Raw genomic sequence first — 16,873 nt, 5'->3', positions numbered from 1 at the left:
GTCATGCTGTATTTCTAGATATCTTTAACAAAAAACACTTGTCTTTTCAAGCAAGTAGAAGTAAAAAATTAAATTTTTATATTTGTGTCTGAAAACAGTGGGTACTGACAGGTAAGGAATTGTTAAAAAGGAATATTTATGTATATATTTCGTAATTGAATACATTAGTACTGTCATATTATAATGATAGATATCTTTATAAACTATAATACTATCATTTGTAATCACTTTTCTCAAAAAACGAATGAAAACATTAGTGATTCTCATGAATGGCTTAAAGTTTCCATTCTTCACGCTTGTTCCACTACAGCATAATAGAGGCTTAAGTATAATTACATAGAATGAAAGAAAAAAGAATAGAAATTATACAAAATCTGTTGGGAGATGTGAATGTATAATTAAGACACACATAAACTGTGTACTGAATTGTATACAGAACTGGAATATACACACTTCCTGAAATTATTGCAGAAATGGCTGTTGTGACATCTAGATTGTATTCCAAAGGTGGAAGCCACCCTCTCTGTTGCTTTTACCCCCAACCCTGAATGGTAGCAACTGAGCATTTGCATGTTGTGTTTGATGCCTTGCATGAACACATGCAATGGCAAGTTCTGGTCTGCATGCCGCTTACTGAATGTTTCTCCTTTTCTCTCCTTCCCTGTTATGTGCTTTCAGAAGACAACCGTGTAGAAGGTGGGTGCTTTTGACCTCTTCTTTTCTTTAGCTCTCTTCCTTTAAATTTTTCTTTGCTTATAATTTTAGTAAGTAAGGGTAAGTATCTTCTTAGTTAAATGCAGATCTGTATTATCTGAAAGGGGAAAATGCAATACAGTATGATTTATTTTATCTTTGGCTTAGATTGTGTACCACATTGCTGTGCCAAGCACATTCTGCAGTTTGCTTAGTAATGTTGCAGACATTTACAATTTTAGCATGGCATTAGCAGGCTAAAATAAATGAATATACTTTTGAGGCAAATTATTTTTAGATGCCCCATATTCAGTAAGCACTACATAGGTTATTGTAAATTTGTTTTCATAATGCATGCCATTTAAACTCATCTCCATAGTCTTCAGTCAAGGGGCATTTCAGCATGAAGAGTATTGATGCTTATTTTAGCAAACCATCTTGGACAAGATGGGTCCAAAGTTATTTCACTGAAATACCTACATATGGTAAAAATATCCAGCCTATTGTCCAGAAGATATTAGTGCAGTTGATCATATATTCGATTATTAGTTGCCTACTATGTGGAAATGTATGCAGGCACATAGCCAGGTCCAAGTTATTTTGAATAACCTGTCTGTGAGGGGAAATATAAATATTCTACATGAAATAGAGTAAGAGCAAAATATGCCAAGTTCATCTCCACTATAGTCTTGGTGAGAAATCTATCTCCTGGTGCCATACAATAACTAGTATGGAAATCATTCCAACGAGCACCAGTGTGTGGCAAATATAAGGAAATAAACATCACAAAAACCCCATGCAAAGGTTCATCATCCAGATTCATCATCCAAAGGAAATGCCCTTAGGACAAGGTGTTTACTAAAAAACATAATCAACCTCAATGGGAAACACATCTGAATCTGAGAGATCAACTGATTCATTTTGAGATCAAAAAATCCAGCCTGAAATTAAATAGCTGGTGGGTCTTACACCATATATGAGTAGCCTTAGAGAATTTTTTAGAAAATGTAACATCATAACTAGTGCAGAGTGAAGTTACCATGGACTCATCTGTTGTATTTTTGAAATAAGCCATGTGTTCCCCATAGTAAGCCTACCAGAACCGGTAAATCCATCATTCTGCTAACCATTTAAAAATGAATCGAATCCATAGTGGTGCAAGCTGCATGAGGGTAATCTCAAAAATCACTGCAGATATATATTTGTTAAAAAAATATTTGTGCTTAGCTTTGTATATTTAAACAATTTAACACAACAAATTTAGCTACTTATTGAATGTGGCACATATCAAAAAGAATACAGTATACTACTCTTCATTCATAGAAGTTTCTGGACATTGCTGTTCCTTATTATGGTTTAAATCCATTGTACTGTATTGGACCATTTTGCTAATACTGGTTTCCTCTTCACATGAGTGGAGAACAGCTACATAGTAACATAGTAAGTTAGGTTGAAAAAAGACACATGTCCATCAAGTTCAATCTTTTACATTTTTTTAACCTGCCTAACTGCCAGTTGATCAGAGGAATCCACCCATCTGAAGACTCTCCAATTTGCCTCAGAGGGGGAAAAATTCCTTCCTGGCTCCAAAAGGACAATCGGACTAGTCCCTGGATCAACTTGTACTATGAGCTATCTTCCATAACCCTGTATTCCATCACTTGCTAAAAAGCCACCCAACCCCTTTTCAAAGCTATCTAATGTATCAGCCAGTACAACTGATTCAGGGAGAGAATTCCACATGTGCACAGCTCTTACTGTAAAAAACCCTTTCCGAATATTTAGGTGGAACCTCTTTTCTTCTAATTTAAATCTTAATAATTTGAAATAATTGAATCCATGTTTCTGAATACTTCTTGAATTACATTTATAAACGTAGATTCAAAATTCACTGTAGTTAGAAACCCCCTGTGCTGTTTAGGGTGGACATCATATGTCTCACAGTAGATAGTAGTAATTAAAATAAATACAATAGACAGCAGTAATTAAATAAAGTAAATAATTCATATTAAACCAACTGGTGGCTCAACAGGCTAATTACCAAACACAGTCTTCCTCTACAGAGGAAAAAACGTTTAATAAACACTGCCTTAAAACCAGAATCAGTTTTTTTCCAGAAGAAACATAAATGAAGATCTTTAATATTTTACTAGGACCATTACAGACCAATAAAGAATATTTTTGAGGTAAGAAGCATGCAATAGAAAAATTGTTTAAACAGACAGTAGCCTCTATATTCTGCAGTACACCACTTTCCACAGCTTTAAAGGTTGTATAGCTAGTAATGATTTCTAATTGGCCCTTATATGGTGAAATGAGATCAAAAGTATTATTAAAAGTTAACTGAATGGAATAAGCTAATATATTGCTTGGCTTGCACAATCTGTCTTTAGACTATATTATAGGAAGCCTTATCATAGGGATGCACAAGTATGTGAGTGTTTTACAATACCTAGTTTACATATTAAAGCTTGAAATAGCATTCCCGGGAAAAAATAAAGGAAAATATACTGTATTTTTAGGTTTTGTATTAGATATATTATCCATCAAATATATAGAGATTGTAAAGTATGAGGATACAACCTACTTTGGACTAGGATAAAATTCCAATAGAAAAAACAGATCCCAGATTTTCATGCACTAAAGATATCTACACTATAGCAGACATTGACTGCTGACTTATCTATTCTTGACCAAATAACATATCTTGAGATACAGTCCAAAACAATGACTGTCACAGTGAATTTCTTATCAGGTTCATTTAGATTAATCAAGCATACTGAAAACTGTAACTCAAGAACCGCATACAGCAGGTCCATGAATTCTTCCCATGCCTGGTGGGTCCACATAATCCCAGAGTTATCCAGTCATTGCTCATAATCTCTTATTTTTGACCTAGCCATATGAGCAGCTCTTCCCAGCACACATATTACATATGGCTTTTTATTGGAACACCCATATATTATGTATGTATACATATTTTAGTTTTATATAGATTATATATATATATATATATATATATATATATATATATATATATATATATATATATATATATATATATATGTAAACCCAACATTTCAGTCACTGCCAGTGACCTTTTTTAAAAGGAAAACATAAATGCAATTTACACATACAATAGGCTTGGATATCTGAATAATTGTTGGTCCAGGCCTGGTTTAACAAAAACAAATTAACCCAAACGTGAGCTCTTGATATCCCCACAGACTATAATGTAAATTTTTAGAGTATATTTTCCTTTTTTGTTATCTCTTTCTTAGCCTTTCTACTGGTTTTTCCCTGATCCAAACTTGCAGATGACACAGTGAAGTAGTCCTTAAATTCTAGAATTTTGCAAATGCTGGACTTAAATCTCAGGCAAGCGTTATCTTCTCCTAAAGTCATTCTGTCTCTGTTACTTCTTCTTTAAAATGCCAACTATTTCTCCAAGCAAAATCCGGCATCTGATCCACTTGACTTGTGCTACTGTATCTTCATTGTCTATAACAAATCATGCAAATTAAAAAAAATGTCTTTAGAATACCGCCCATTGGGTTTGCACATATTACTTTCCATTGATACAGGCCCTTCTCTTCTCACAAAGAGATTTCCCAGCATTGTCATTTCAGTGTTTAAGGATTTTTTTTCAATTATCTGAAACACTCATTTCTAATGAGGGGAAAAAGACCAGAACCAGCCCATTTCTGTATAATGCCTTACTTTCTGCTAAAAACCTAGAAATGTAAAAAGAAAGAGCACTGAAAGTAATAATGTCAACGTGCACGAATGTCAGATTGTATAATTATTCCTTATAGACACCAAATAATGCTCTTGTTCTTTTTTTCATTTCAAGTATTATGTTGATATAAAATTCCGCCATGCAGGATCATCCAGCGTTTGAATTGTAGTTTAATTTCTCTTTGTCCCTGCGTGTGTCTGCCAGGGATGGAATTACTGTAAAAGGTTTTTCCCATTAAGAGACCGATGCCATACAGGAAGAACAATTGCTTGTCACAAACCATTTTTGTCACTGTGGCAACATCTTCCCATGCTCCCTTGTATCTTGCTGACTATGCTCTTGTTTCCCTTTAAGGTCTGGCGCACCTGATGATGGGCGACCAAGGTATGGGCTCTGTTCCTTTTCCACTCTGCTTTCATTGTCTCCTATTGTTTCTGTAGCTGCTTTAGTCTTTCACTGCAAAGATGGGCAAATGCTTTAAAGCTGTGCACATAACTTTAGCCACATCCTTGTTTCCTTTCTGCTCACTCTTTATACCCTTTTCTGCAATATAATAACTGAACCAAATCGGGAGCAAACAAACAGCAGTGCAATGTTCTGATATGGTTATCTTCTAAGGGTTCAGAATAGAAACTCTCAACTAAAACAAAAAAATGTTGGTGATTTAGATTGAGAAGACAATCAGTTTATCATATTGTATTGAGTAAAGATTCCATGGTTGTTTATTATTTTCCATTGATGCATGGCTGATCAGTTAATTACAAGAGCACTCCAACCCTAATTTTGATGTTATCAAATTAAGGTCTTTCTGTGTATTCATTTAACTTCTCTTTTTTAAAATCTCTTTTATGTCTGTTTTTTATTAGTGCATGAGGACTCTTAGTGCTTAATAACTGCATGCTTACTTACCCTAATCCACAAAAGTCACTAGGTCACTAGAACATATTACAGTTACATTTTAACAGCCTGTTGCATTTTCATATATTCATGTATGTCTTTACTTTTCTTTTCTCTCTTCTCTGTTCTCTTTGTCTGGAAATGCTTTCTCCTCATGGAATCATTCCATCTATTCTCTAGGCAAAACTAAAGGTACCACATTTTAATTTCCTAATGAAAGTATTACTTAACATGTCTCAATGAAAAAATATTTAGCTCAAAGGCTTTATGTGGTAGGTGACATATCTGAGGAACATCAACTATACAATAAGAGAGGACCTCATCTCCATAGTTATCCATGGTAGAGGTTTTGATACCTCAATACAGTAAACTGCCAGTAACTTTAAATTAACAAGAGATAATCAAATTCCTTTTTAAATAGTAATTATTCCCAAGATGGGAATTGGTGAATGAGTTTGCTGCATTTTGACATTCAAATCAGTAAATTGATCAATAAATTAGAAAATTGAAGCCATGTCAATTAGATATTGAATAACAGTTTGTATGTGAAAAAAAAGCACTGCAAACCATGGTGAATGTCAGCCATTAAAGTTTATTATTTTAATGGCACCAGTCATACAGTTTGATCAGTTCCAAACAGGTTGTATGACCATTGTTCTTGAAATAATACATATAGTATGATCCCCCGATGCACATGACAAGGGTAATCAGCCAACCCAGTCAATTAGCTGTAAATCCCGAGAGCCTGAAAAAGATAATTAATTAAAACAAACAAAAAAAGCATAATACAAATGGTTACAAAATCTATGTTTCTGTAGAGAATAGCTGTAGTCATTTTTCGAGTCAAGGGGAGTTCCTATAATTAAAGCAAATGTGTAACTTAGCTTTACAGTTAGGGGGCAATTTTGTATCTATGTTAATGAGGTTTCGTATTTATAAAAATAGAGGGAAACAATTACTTACCAAGACACGTTTGAGCTTCTTTAAAGAGTGTCAGAGTAGCAACAGTCACTTAATCTTGTCTCAGTTTTTTCAAATGGAAATATAGGAAATTTTAGCAAATCTTTTTAGTAAAGATTAAAGTTCTTAACGCATAGGGTAAAATAGAAACAAAAACATAATTACACAGAAGTCATTTTAACAACAATTTTTTTCTGGAGAATAGAAGCTTTTTAAAAAGGTATAAACCTTGAGACATTTGCTATTGTGACGCTTTATTGTAGGGCTATAAAATCAATGTGTTTTAAATGTGATTCTTGATTGATACACTCTAATAAAAGCTACAGGGGTAGTTTAGCTTTATGTAGTTGAATGCCATACTTCATATTTTTATGGTGATCTGTTAAATATTTGTCCTGTTTGGCCTCAATTTATTTAGAGGCAAAAGTGCTATTCAGAAAGGTACTTGTGCCTATACTAGCTTGTTAGCATTTTGCACCTCACATTTATACACCTGTTCAGCTTGATAGGATTATTTAAAGGCAATTGCATCATACAGGCTAGAATGGATACAAGTGAGCCTTGAAAATAATGTCAGCTTTGAGTCTAAGATCTGCTCATATCTAGGAACCCATAGAGAGCAACCAGAGGCATGTTTTCAAACATCTGGGAAAATGCTGCATTGTGTGTAAAATACATGGTCATTTGTTTGCTAAATTTTGCACTTTGCATATTTCATTTGATATGTAAAATACCCCAATGCTACAAGAGCAAAGCAACCTTGTACTTAACCATATGCCTCAGATCAGGATCCTGGAAGTCCGGGATTTTATGTGTGCCTTAAATTTGAATTCTGTTTCCTTTGTGCCAAGTTAAGTAGTGAGTTTGTAGAACCTACACCACCTTTGCATGATTTCCATAGTAATGTAGACCCAAAATGTACACCATTTACATGCTTTACAAAGACCCACTTTTTGGCATTGTGACACACATTTTTGCTGCATAAGCAATCATGTTGGTATTGTGGGAGAAACAACAAGGAAGATTTTACCAAAGGTGATGTTTTTGAAAATGCAATCCAAATACAGAATCATATGTGCATAATAAAACACTTATTAATTGCATTAGTTTGACCTCAGCTCCATAAGTGCTTATGAAATACAAAGGTGATATCAAAGTTAGGCCCCATTTCACTCTTTGGATGAAGTAGTTAAACAAGGTAAGTTCACTACATGACTCATTTTTCAAACCCAGTTGTCATTATAATATAATTGACAACTCACTGATTTTTTTTCACAGCATTGAAACATTTTTATATTAATTTAACATTTAAGACAAAACAAATTTTAAGAAAAAAAAAAAAAGAAAATATAGGGACCCTGGCAACACAAATAAAACCCTTTAGTTTTGAGACATACATTTTTATTGTTAGTTTTTATTTGGGCATTTTGCAATTTTTTGTTCATTCTGACTTTCATGCTTCTACACGGTACTTGTTTAATTAGCACATAGCACCTAGATTTGCAGAACAAAAAATTGGAATAATTCCTAAAAGCACAAAAAATGTAGACCAATTTTGAATTCTTAGAATGAAATAGCTTTGAATGTATATGGAGAGCCATACATTCATGTCAGATTAAATAATTGTCTTCAGATTCTAATTACAATGCCATCAGCCTGACAATTATCACAGATATCCTGACTGTTTGATAACATGGGACAAAACATTGAATGCTTAGATTGATATGTAGATATGCTGTTTCTATATCGTATAGTTTTTGATTTCTGCCTACTGTATAATATCCATCTGGAAGAACTGTCTGCTTTCTAAATATGGCTTTTTAAAGATATTTCTTAAGAATTACTGACTGTGGTTCATTATCTAATTAGTAATAGACACAAGTTGTAACCTACTGTATCTAATATATTTTCATAGCATATTTTAAAAAAGTCGTCCAAGTGTTTGTTTATTTTATAATCAGAGTCAGTTAACCATGTAAGTCAAAGTAACTAGTTTTAGGAAGATTGCTATTTCTTCAAGAACTTAAAAAAGGGTGTTTAAAAGCAAAAAAAAATACATAATCATGCCAGCCTGGATCTCTTATACGATTCAAATTCACAAATGTCAACAGATAAACCTGAATGGAAAAGATCTGAGTTATCAGTTACATAATTACATAATTTGGGTAGAATAAAGAACCCCTCAGTATGATCCCATAGATACACAGATTTATACACACACATATAAATATATATATATATATATATATATATATATATATATATATATATATATATATATATATATATATATATAAATCTTCCAAACGAGTATCCACACTCCAAGATCAATCTTGACCTTTTTAAAGGATGATACATATATATATATATATATATATATATATATATATATATATATATATATATATATATATATATACTGTATACACCAAAATCTCTAATACTGTAATTGTAGATTCTAGTATCACAATAGCCTTAGATATTATGCTTTGAGAAATCGTCCAAACCCCACTTATACTGTATGAGTTCATTGGATTTGCCATCACATCTGGCAGGGTGTTCCACTCCACAACCTCTCTACCCTAACCATGAAGAACCCCTTACATTGCTTCAAATGAAAGTCCAAGGGGGTCTCTGTATTTTATTTCTGTGGGGAAAAAGAACCTGGCTATCTGTCTATAATGTCCTTGTAAGGGTAATCATGTCACCTTAAGTGCCTTTTCTACAGGGAACACAATCCCAACCTTGATAGTCTTTCCCAACAGCTTAAAAATTCTATCCCTCTTACCAGATGTGCATCTCTGAACCCTATCCAGCCCATTAATTTCCTTCTTAAGGACTGGAGGCCAAAACTGCCCCATACTCAAGGTATGGCAAAACAATCTGCTCCTTTGGTAGTAAATGTCAATGGACAGTATTTAGCATTATTTATTATTATTTATATATTATATTTTTCAGTTTTCATTTGAGGTACACTCCTGTGGGTGCACTTCTGTATATCAAATTATGGGCCAAATTCAATTCAGTGAGGAAAAGTTATCTAATGGTTTATCACATGAAAACTCATTCATGTGATTTGTTTAAAGGAGAATAACTTTTCTCCTACTTTTCTCCTACTTCGGTTCCAGTTTTATACCGTAGACTTGAATAGGGTCTTCACATGATAAACCATTAGATGAATTGCATCTCAAATTGAATCTTGTCCATGAGTTTCAAAGCTTTTTCTCCCTGAATTGAATATGACCCAATGTTTGATACCTGTATGTTATGGTTCACTGCACTTTCTATTAGGTTTCCACCTACCCTTAAACAGCCTTTAGATGTAAAAACAGAACTGTCTATAAAATATAAGAAAGACTACTTCTTTGTTATTTTTACAAATTGAAATGCACCACCATTGGCACAAAGATTCAATGGAACATCAGTGAGCACCAGTTATACTTGCAATGTACATTGCAGTACATGGAAAGGCAACTTAATTGTGTGTCATTCCTAAGACCCAAGAAGGAACACCTGTTGTACAAAGCACAGTTACTTATTAAGTAAGTACAGCACTCCCATGCACTACTCTCTGAGTCCTGCTCCAGTACACAAGGAGTAGGAGAAAGTTCTAAGTGTGCTCAAAAGGGTGCAATATTGCAGATGTTTGCATGCCAGTGCTTGCTCCCCCCTTCATCAAAAAGCCTTAAAATGTTATTTCTTTCAGTAATAATACTGCCTGTCATCTGCTTCAAATTGTGTTTAATATTTTGGCACATCTTTGTCAATGTCAAAGTCACATCCAAACAGAAAATATGCCTACATCTCAATCTGCAATTCACATTTCTGTATTAGAATGCAAACATTCAAATTAGATCATTTATTAAAATGCACATAAAAAGAACAAGCGCTCATTTTTCCCATTGATGTATAGAAAATCCTGCTACCAAATGCTTGTAGCTCCTCCAGCAAGTAGTGTTTGTCAACATTTAAATGAGTTCACCTAGTGTAATATCACGCAGAAGTCGTAAAAGATCGCTGTGTTCTTTGTTTGGTTTGTAAACCAACTGTGAAACTGGATCTTTTGGAACATTTTGAAAGTGGTATTTGCTACTAAAGATGAGTGAATCTGACCCGTTTTGCTTTGCTGAAAATTTATGAATCTCCAAACACAGTGAAGTCAATGGGCGTGTTTTTTCCCACAGCAATTTTTCAAACCACGCAACATTTTTAAAATATGCATTAGAGTCTATGGGTGTTTTTTTTTCTGTGAAAAGTATTTCACTCATCCCTAATTGCCACTGAACATTTTGAAAGGGGTACAGGTATGGGACCTATTATCCAAAATCCAAAAATCTTAATTCTTTTTACTAGAAAATCATGTAAACATGAAATAAACCCAATAGGCTGGTTCTGCTTCCAATAAGGAATAATTATATCTTAGTTGGAATCGAGTACAAGGTACTGTTTTATTATTACACAGAAAAAGGAAATAATTTGTAAAAAAATTAGATTATAAGGGTGTCCATGGGAGATGGCCTTTCCACATTCCTGAGCTTTCTGGATAACAGGTTTCTGGATAAGGGTTCCCACATCTGTATTTGTCATTTTGCTTGTAATTTTTTTTCCAAATTTAGGATAATCTTCTTAATTTGTCAGCTAAGGATAGTACTCCATTAACCCACTTTTTTTTTTGTCCCCACCATGTGCACCCATGGAAGCAAGCAAGGACCAATGATTTTGATTTAGGTACACAAGTTAGGGCATGCCGGAGGGTGCCTATGCACCCACTGGTAATGTGTAATGCACTTAGTTCTAGATTTTTAATCTGGAATGAAGTACTGAGTTCAGTAGTGCCCCATACAGAAGTGCTAAGTATATGAGAAATTAGGGATGGCTTTAGGATTTATGATCCCTCCTAGCCAGTTGGATACATTCTGAAATGAAACCAGGATAGACAGTTGGGGGAAAAAACAGGTATTAATTAAAGAACCAGTCATGAGATTCCAGGATTAAGAGATAAATTAGCACTATATAGAAATAAAGATCTCTGAATCTCGAAACATTACCTCCTATAAATGTCTCTTTCTGCATTGTTATATATCAAATGCCTCATTATTCATCCTTTGACATGAACAAAGTTTAACAGAGTAGTTGTGCTTCATTTATGTATCACCTGCTTTGTCTCTGTTTATTACTGCCTAACTGCTTTATTGTCCAAAATATTTTCCATGTATCATGAGCACATTGTAGCCTATTACATGCTTCACATAGCTGTGACTCTTGGACTAATTAAACAAATTCTAATATCAATAGTTGTCTTCTGCTCCTCATGATAAGAAACAAAGATGAGTTTTTCACAAGAGAAATTGTACACACGATTGCACCTTCTAGAGAAACAGCAGTTTTAGAAAATGCTAAAAGCATAATTAGGGAATAATTGGAAAATTAAAAATTATTATAGCATAAGGGCCACATCAATCTTTTCATTAACAAGTGGAGAGTAACCACATTGCCTGGTGCGTGTGGCTAGGTGACAGTACCAATACTGAACATATATTATTCATATCCATTTCATGGTATTATATGCATTATTTACACACTAATTAAACAGCCCTATAAGAGCCTCAGGACTGATTCTTGCTTTTTTTAAATGCAAAAAATAAATCCAGGTTTCAGAATATTGATTGAAAACAGCTAAAACCCAGCGTCAACTAATACATGCTTTTTAATGTTTTAGATAAATAGTCAGGTAATGATGTCCATTAAAAACCATGCAATGTTGGTTGGAGTGCAGTGAGGTGTCATGATCACAATCAATAAATGTAGTTGAGTTGCTAGGTGTATTTATAAACAATGCACATCAGATATTTGGTATGTTGTTGATCTTATTTACACTTGCTGTTCAAATTGTAGACTAGAGGAACTGAACTTTCAGTAGAAGCAGAGTAGGGGGTTCTTCAAGGTGAGGACAGTGAGGTTGGGGAATGCCCTGCCAGGGGATGTTGTGATGGCTGATTCTGTAAATACCTTTAAGTGGGGCTTGGATGATTTATTAGAAGGAGAATATTCTAGGCTATTGTGATCTTAATCTCTGCAGTCAGTATAGGTATTGGTATACAGTATGTAGTTTATATACAGTATGTGAGTGTATAGATAAGTATGTGTATAAATGTCCACTGGGGTTTGCTTGAAGAGGATGGACTTTTTTTCAATCAAAATGAACTATGTAACTATGTCATTATGCATTAATGTTACAAATTAAGGTAAGCAATAAAAAAGCAGAATTGCATCCCAATTTACTATCTTAGGCTAGAATTTTGTTATATTGTTTATTTTGTATATACCCACCCCCTGCACCATGCTAATAAATAGTCCTGCTCTTGTGTTTCTTTTAATCCTGGGCCCTGGTATGAAGAGCCTCAAATCATACAGTTATAAAATATTATTGAACTGGAAATGCCCATAAACGATAACTCACTGGCTTTCACAACTCACCTAGAAAACAAAAAAATCTATTGATTTTAAAAATGAAGGTAAATCCAGATAATACTATAAAGTTCAATATGTATATAATTGTTTTTAAAGAAAACAATACATTTCTAGATTACAATTACATTTAATTTTACCAAAAATTAAAAACCAAGGCCTAACGCGTTTCGTGTCTACCAAGGACACTTAGTCATAGGCTGACCTATGACTAAGTGTCCTTGGTAGACACAAAACACGTCAGGCCTTGGTTCTTAATTTTTGGAAAAATAAAATGTAAGCTTTTTTAACTTGTTACTATTTAACTTCGTGGGTTCCAGGCTTGTGCCAGCCTCTTTTGAAGTTTCTTAGTATTTTGCTCCCCTTGCTGAAGGTCTGGGGCGTGTGCACCCGGGTCCACCGTGTACAGCGGTAAGCTCTTTCAACATGTTTACACACAGCATATACTGGTTATATATTTGTAAAGTTTGTATAATTTTGCAGCTCTACTACATTTATTCCAGAATATGTAAAGTTTTTATAATGGGGAAAGTGGCAAAAAAAAATTAACATTTGTTTTACAAACATGTCATACACTGAGTATATAGATAGATAGATAGATAGATATTATATATATATATATATATATATATATATATATATATATATCCTTCTCTGTAAGACAGTGATTTGTAGCCATATAGAATGCAGAACACCACCTGAGGATCTTCAACAGTACCACTCTATTTTATTAATAGGCTCCTTTACAATACCACCCCACAAAGATGGGAAATTTAAGCATAATGGTGCACCACCTTGATTTGTACTTTGGAAGCATCCAGCTGTGCATCAGAAGGTTCCATATGTTATACCTTCTTCCTGTAACAATGGAAATCAATACATGACATGACAGCTCATCATTCATCATGAATTCACCCTTACAAATCAAGTTAGAGAGCGTTAATATTTACTGGTTCAGTCTGAATTCCCCAAGCTACTGCAGTTTTTAAGGATATCCTCACATGAGTACTGGATAATCAATCCTTTTCAGGTATTGATTAGTAATAATGAGTGAGGCCCTTACTGACCTATCATTAATCATATAAAGGGGATCCTAAAAATTTGCTTTGTAGCTTGTAGGTGCCTTCTAAACTCAAGATTGCTTTTTTTCACAACATAAAAAGAGATAACCCTTGAATGGTAAGATAATATTGTAAAAGAGGGAAAGAAATTGTTTGTGTGTGATCAACTTAGTACACTGCCATATCACCTAGCAAACACTTAAACCTCTTTCCTATGGTTCAGCCTGGTCCACAATAAGTACAGGTATGCTGATCATGACATAGTTCTTGCAGCATTAACTTTTCCTCATATATGTTTATGTGGAAAATTAATATTGTGGGTATAACACTGGCAAAGCCATCAGGAAGACATCTACCAGGCATCCAGAAGAAGAACCAAACTAGCATATCGCTTTAGGATCAGTGCTGAATGCCAAATTCTGTGGTGCCAAGGTCTGGAATTTTTCTGACCTATTTGGTGGAGGGCTGATAACGGAAGCCAGCGTTGACCACTTCCTATTTTAACCACACTTTTAACCACACCCATGTTATCACAAGAACTTTTAAGACCATGTCCAAATTAATGGTGGTAGCTCACTGCAGGGATACCCTTCATTACTCAAATGTAAAAATATAAGTCACATTAATCATACCCATTAAACCGTATGCCTCCTCCTTCCCTTTGGATAATACAGCACCCCAAGGACATGATTAAATACCTTAAATACTTAGGGAGCTCTAAAAACAATTTCCATATGCTAACAAACCCCCAAAACAAACCCTACCAGGCTCATGTCCCACAGGGTACAGTGAATGGAAGACAGAGTCTGGTACACATAGGGAGCATAGGGCAGGCAGAGTATGGCACACAGGGAACATAGGCAAGGCAGGTTTTGGCGCACACAGGGAGCATAGGACAAGCAGATTATGGCACAGACAAGGAACATAAATGTCAGGGGGCCTATTGGCTCCCAACAGGAGTAATACGGATCAAGGAGGAAGCTTTTGGTAAAAGTCGAAGTTTATGGTACAAATATGGATCAGGCGTAGTCATAGTCAATATCCAGGCAGAAATTCAATAGGCAGGCAGATAAGTAGCAATGTTGAGGTCAGGCTGGATCAGAAGTCCAGAAATCAGTATTACAATAATTATAAAGCACCCATGAATGTTCCAAATAAAACCTATAATCTGGCATTGAACCTTTGATCTGGAAGTCTTTTTATTTAGAATTTTCACGACAACTGCATGACATTATTGCACCAGCACCAGGGCAACAGGTGTCAACCCGCCAGCACTGCCGCTACCCATGTGGTATCTATGGGGACCGTCATCTTGGACGCGGTTTCGAAGAGGGAGGACGTGCCGAAGGTCGCTCCTGACTATAGGGCAGGCAGAGTATTGCACACCAGGGAGTATAGGACAAGGAGAGCATGGCACACACAGGGAGCATAGGGCAGGCAAAGTATGACACACACAGGGAGCATAAGGAAGGCAAAATACAGCAAGAGACAGGGAAACCAATCAGGACCACTCTAAAAGTTTATAATGTGCTACATACAGTTGCACAATGCTGGTGCCCCATAGCAGTTTGTGAGGTGTGAACAGGTGAACAATGTGGGCACTTTCAGTCTGGGTCTGAAGCGTCAACAGTACAGGCTTTAGGGGTGCAAACAATAGAGGTGTGAACAATACAGGAGTTTACTGTCTGAATTTGAGGTGTAAACAATGCAGGGGCCAGTTAATCTCAATACTGATACCATTTAAAGTTTATACAAGGTAAGCAGTCACAGCAGGCAGGCTTTCATGTGGGGACACACACAAGGGTGAGGGTTCATGGGCTGGATGCGGCCCGTGGCCCAACAAGTTGGACAGCCCTGCAGTAGGTTAGAGACACAAGCAGAGAGATATAGAGATAATGGAGAATGCAGTATTATTATTATTGTAGGGGAAGGGAATTGATAATACTCAATAGATGCATTGCTTCCAGTGAACAGTTGCAATAATAATTTAAATAATTTATCATGCTTTTTAAGCCTGGATTGAAAATGATAATTTTCATTAAAAACGCTGTTCAAAGCAGCTATAACATTTTCATAATTGTCAAAATTGTTGATTAACAATGGTATAAATATTCTTGAATGAGTCACCCATTACCACCAAGAAAGGCCCTGGGCACTTCTTTTAATTTTGGGTAGGATTATTCTATAATACGAGTCGATAGAATGTCTGTGAATGTGAACAACAAGTCACCAGCTTTGGGAATTCCTTTCAAGTGCACAACTGTGACCCTCAGCAGAATGAACGTCAGCGCAATACATTAAGTAGCCTAGACAAATTGGCATCACTATGAGTTCAACTGTTATAAAACCATCATGGTGTAGTGCTCAAGGACACTTTGGATAAATGCAGGCAGATTACAAATCCATGGCTATATACTAAAAAAAAAAAAGACTTATGTTCGTAAAAACATGATCAAGAGCACTTTATCTTATACTGGTGACTTGTAGAAGGCATAATTGTATTTTGTATCAGGAGAATGAGCAAAAAAAAAAAAATTTCTAGGATACATTAAGCATTTTGTGCAATCCCATAAAAAGGCAATTGTTTTTCAAAGACCTGCTGTATGAAGTAATGTATAAACCACAAAGAATTTTGGATCTACTGGGAGGTATCTAATGAATTGGCACCCCTCCCCAGTAATTTGAGTATCCCTGCTAAAAAGGATGGCAGTAGTAGGCAAAAATGTCTCTTCTGCTGAAATGCAATATACAAAATACATATTCCAGGTGTAATAATTGGAGATGGTGGGAACTTAATCAGTAATGCATGTCATATGTTGCTGCTTTGCATTTTTTTTTTCTATTAATTTGAATTGATTGAGGAAATTTGGAATCTACGGTGCTGTTATTAAGCTACTTCTTGCTTTAATCTACAAATGTCAAGGGACTACGTTTTCCAACCTCTCTAGAATCTATGGTTATAGTGGCTCAGCTCTCCCTGCTTCCATTATTCAAGGGAGCATACATTTTATAGGAAAATAAATATGCAACATATTTCCTGTTATATTCTTAGAGG

At 35.0% G+C, this 16,873-nt stretch overlaps 1 protein-coding gene across 29 annotated transcripts in view; it reads left to right on the top strand.

Moving 5' to 3' along the window:
* LOC108717747 (neurexin-1) overlaps window positions 1–16,873 on the top strand; it is an 830,073-nt gene that overhangs the window by 87,486 nt on the left and 725,714 nt on the right. For 15 of the 29 annotated variants that reach the window (XM_041564308.1, XM_041564313.1, XM_041564311.1 and 12 more), the window contains exons 3-5: window positions 679–696; window positions 4,787–4,816; window positions 5,510–5,521. The exons of 5 other annotated variants lie outside the window; for them this stretch is intronic. In XM_041564308.1, coding sequence (XP_041420242.1) covers window positions 679–696; window positions 4,787–4,816; window positions 5,510–5,521 — 60 coding nt within the window. The remainder of the gene's footprint in view (window positions 1–678; window positions 697–4,786; window positions 4,817–5,509; window positions 5,522–16,873) is intronic. 9 more of the 29 variants (XM_041564312.1, XM_041564292.1, XM_041564307.1 and 6 more) reach the window with 3 other exon arrangements.

This window comes from Xenopus laevis, chromosome 5S (assembly GCF_017654675.1).
Source record: "Xenopus laevis strain J_2021 chromosome 5S, Xenopus_laevis_v10.1, whole genome shotgun sequence".
NCBI lineage: Eukaryota > Metazoa > Chordata > Amphibia > Anura > Pipidae > Xenopus > Xenopus laevis.
The sequence above is the reverse complement of the archived record's forward strand: the minus strand, read 5'-3'. Positions and strand labels throughout refer to the sequence as shown.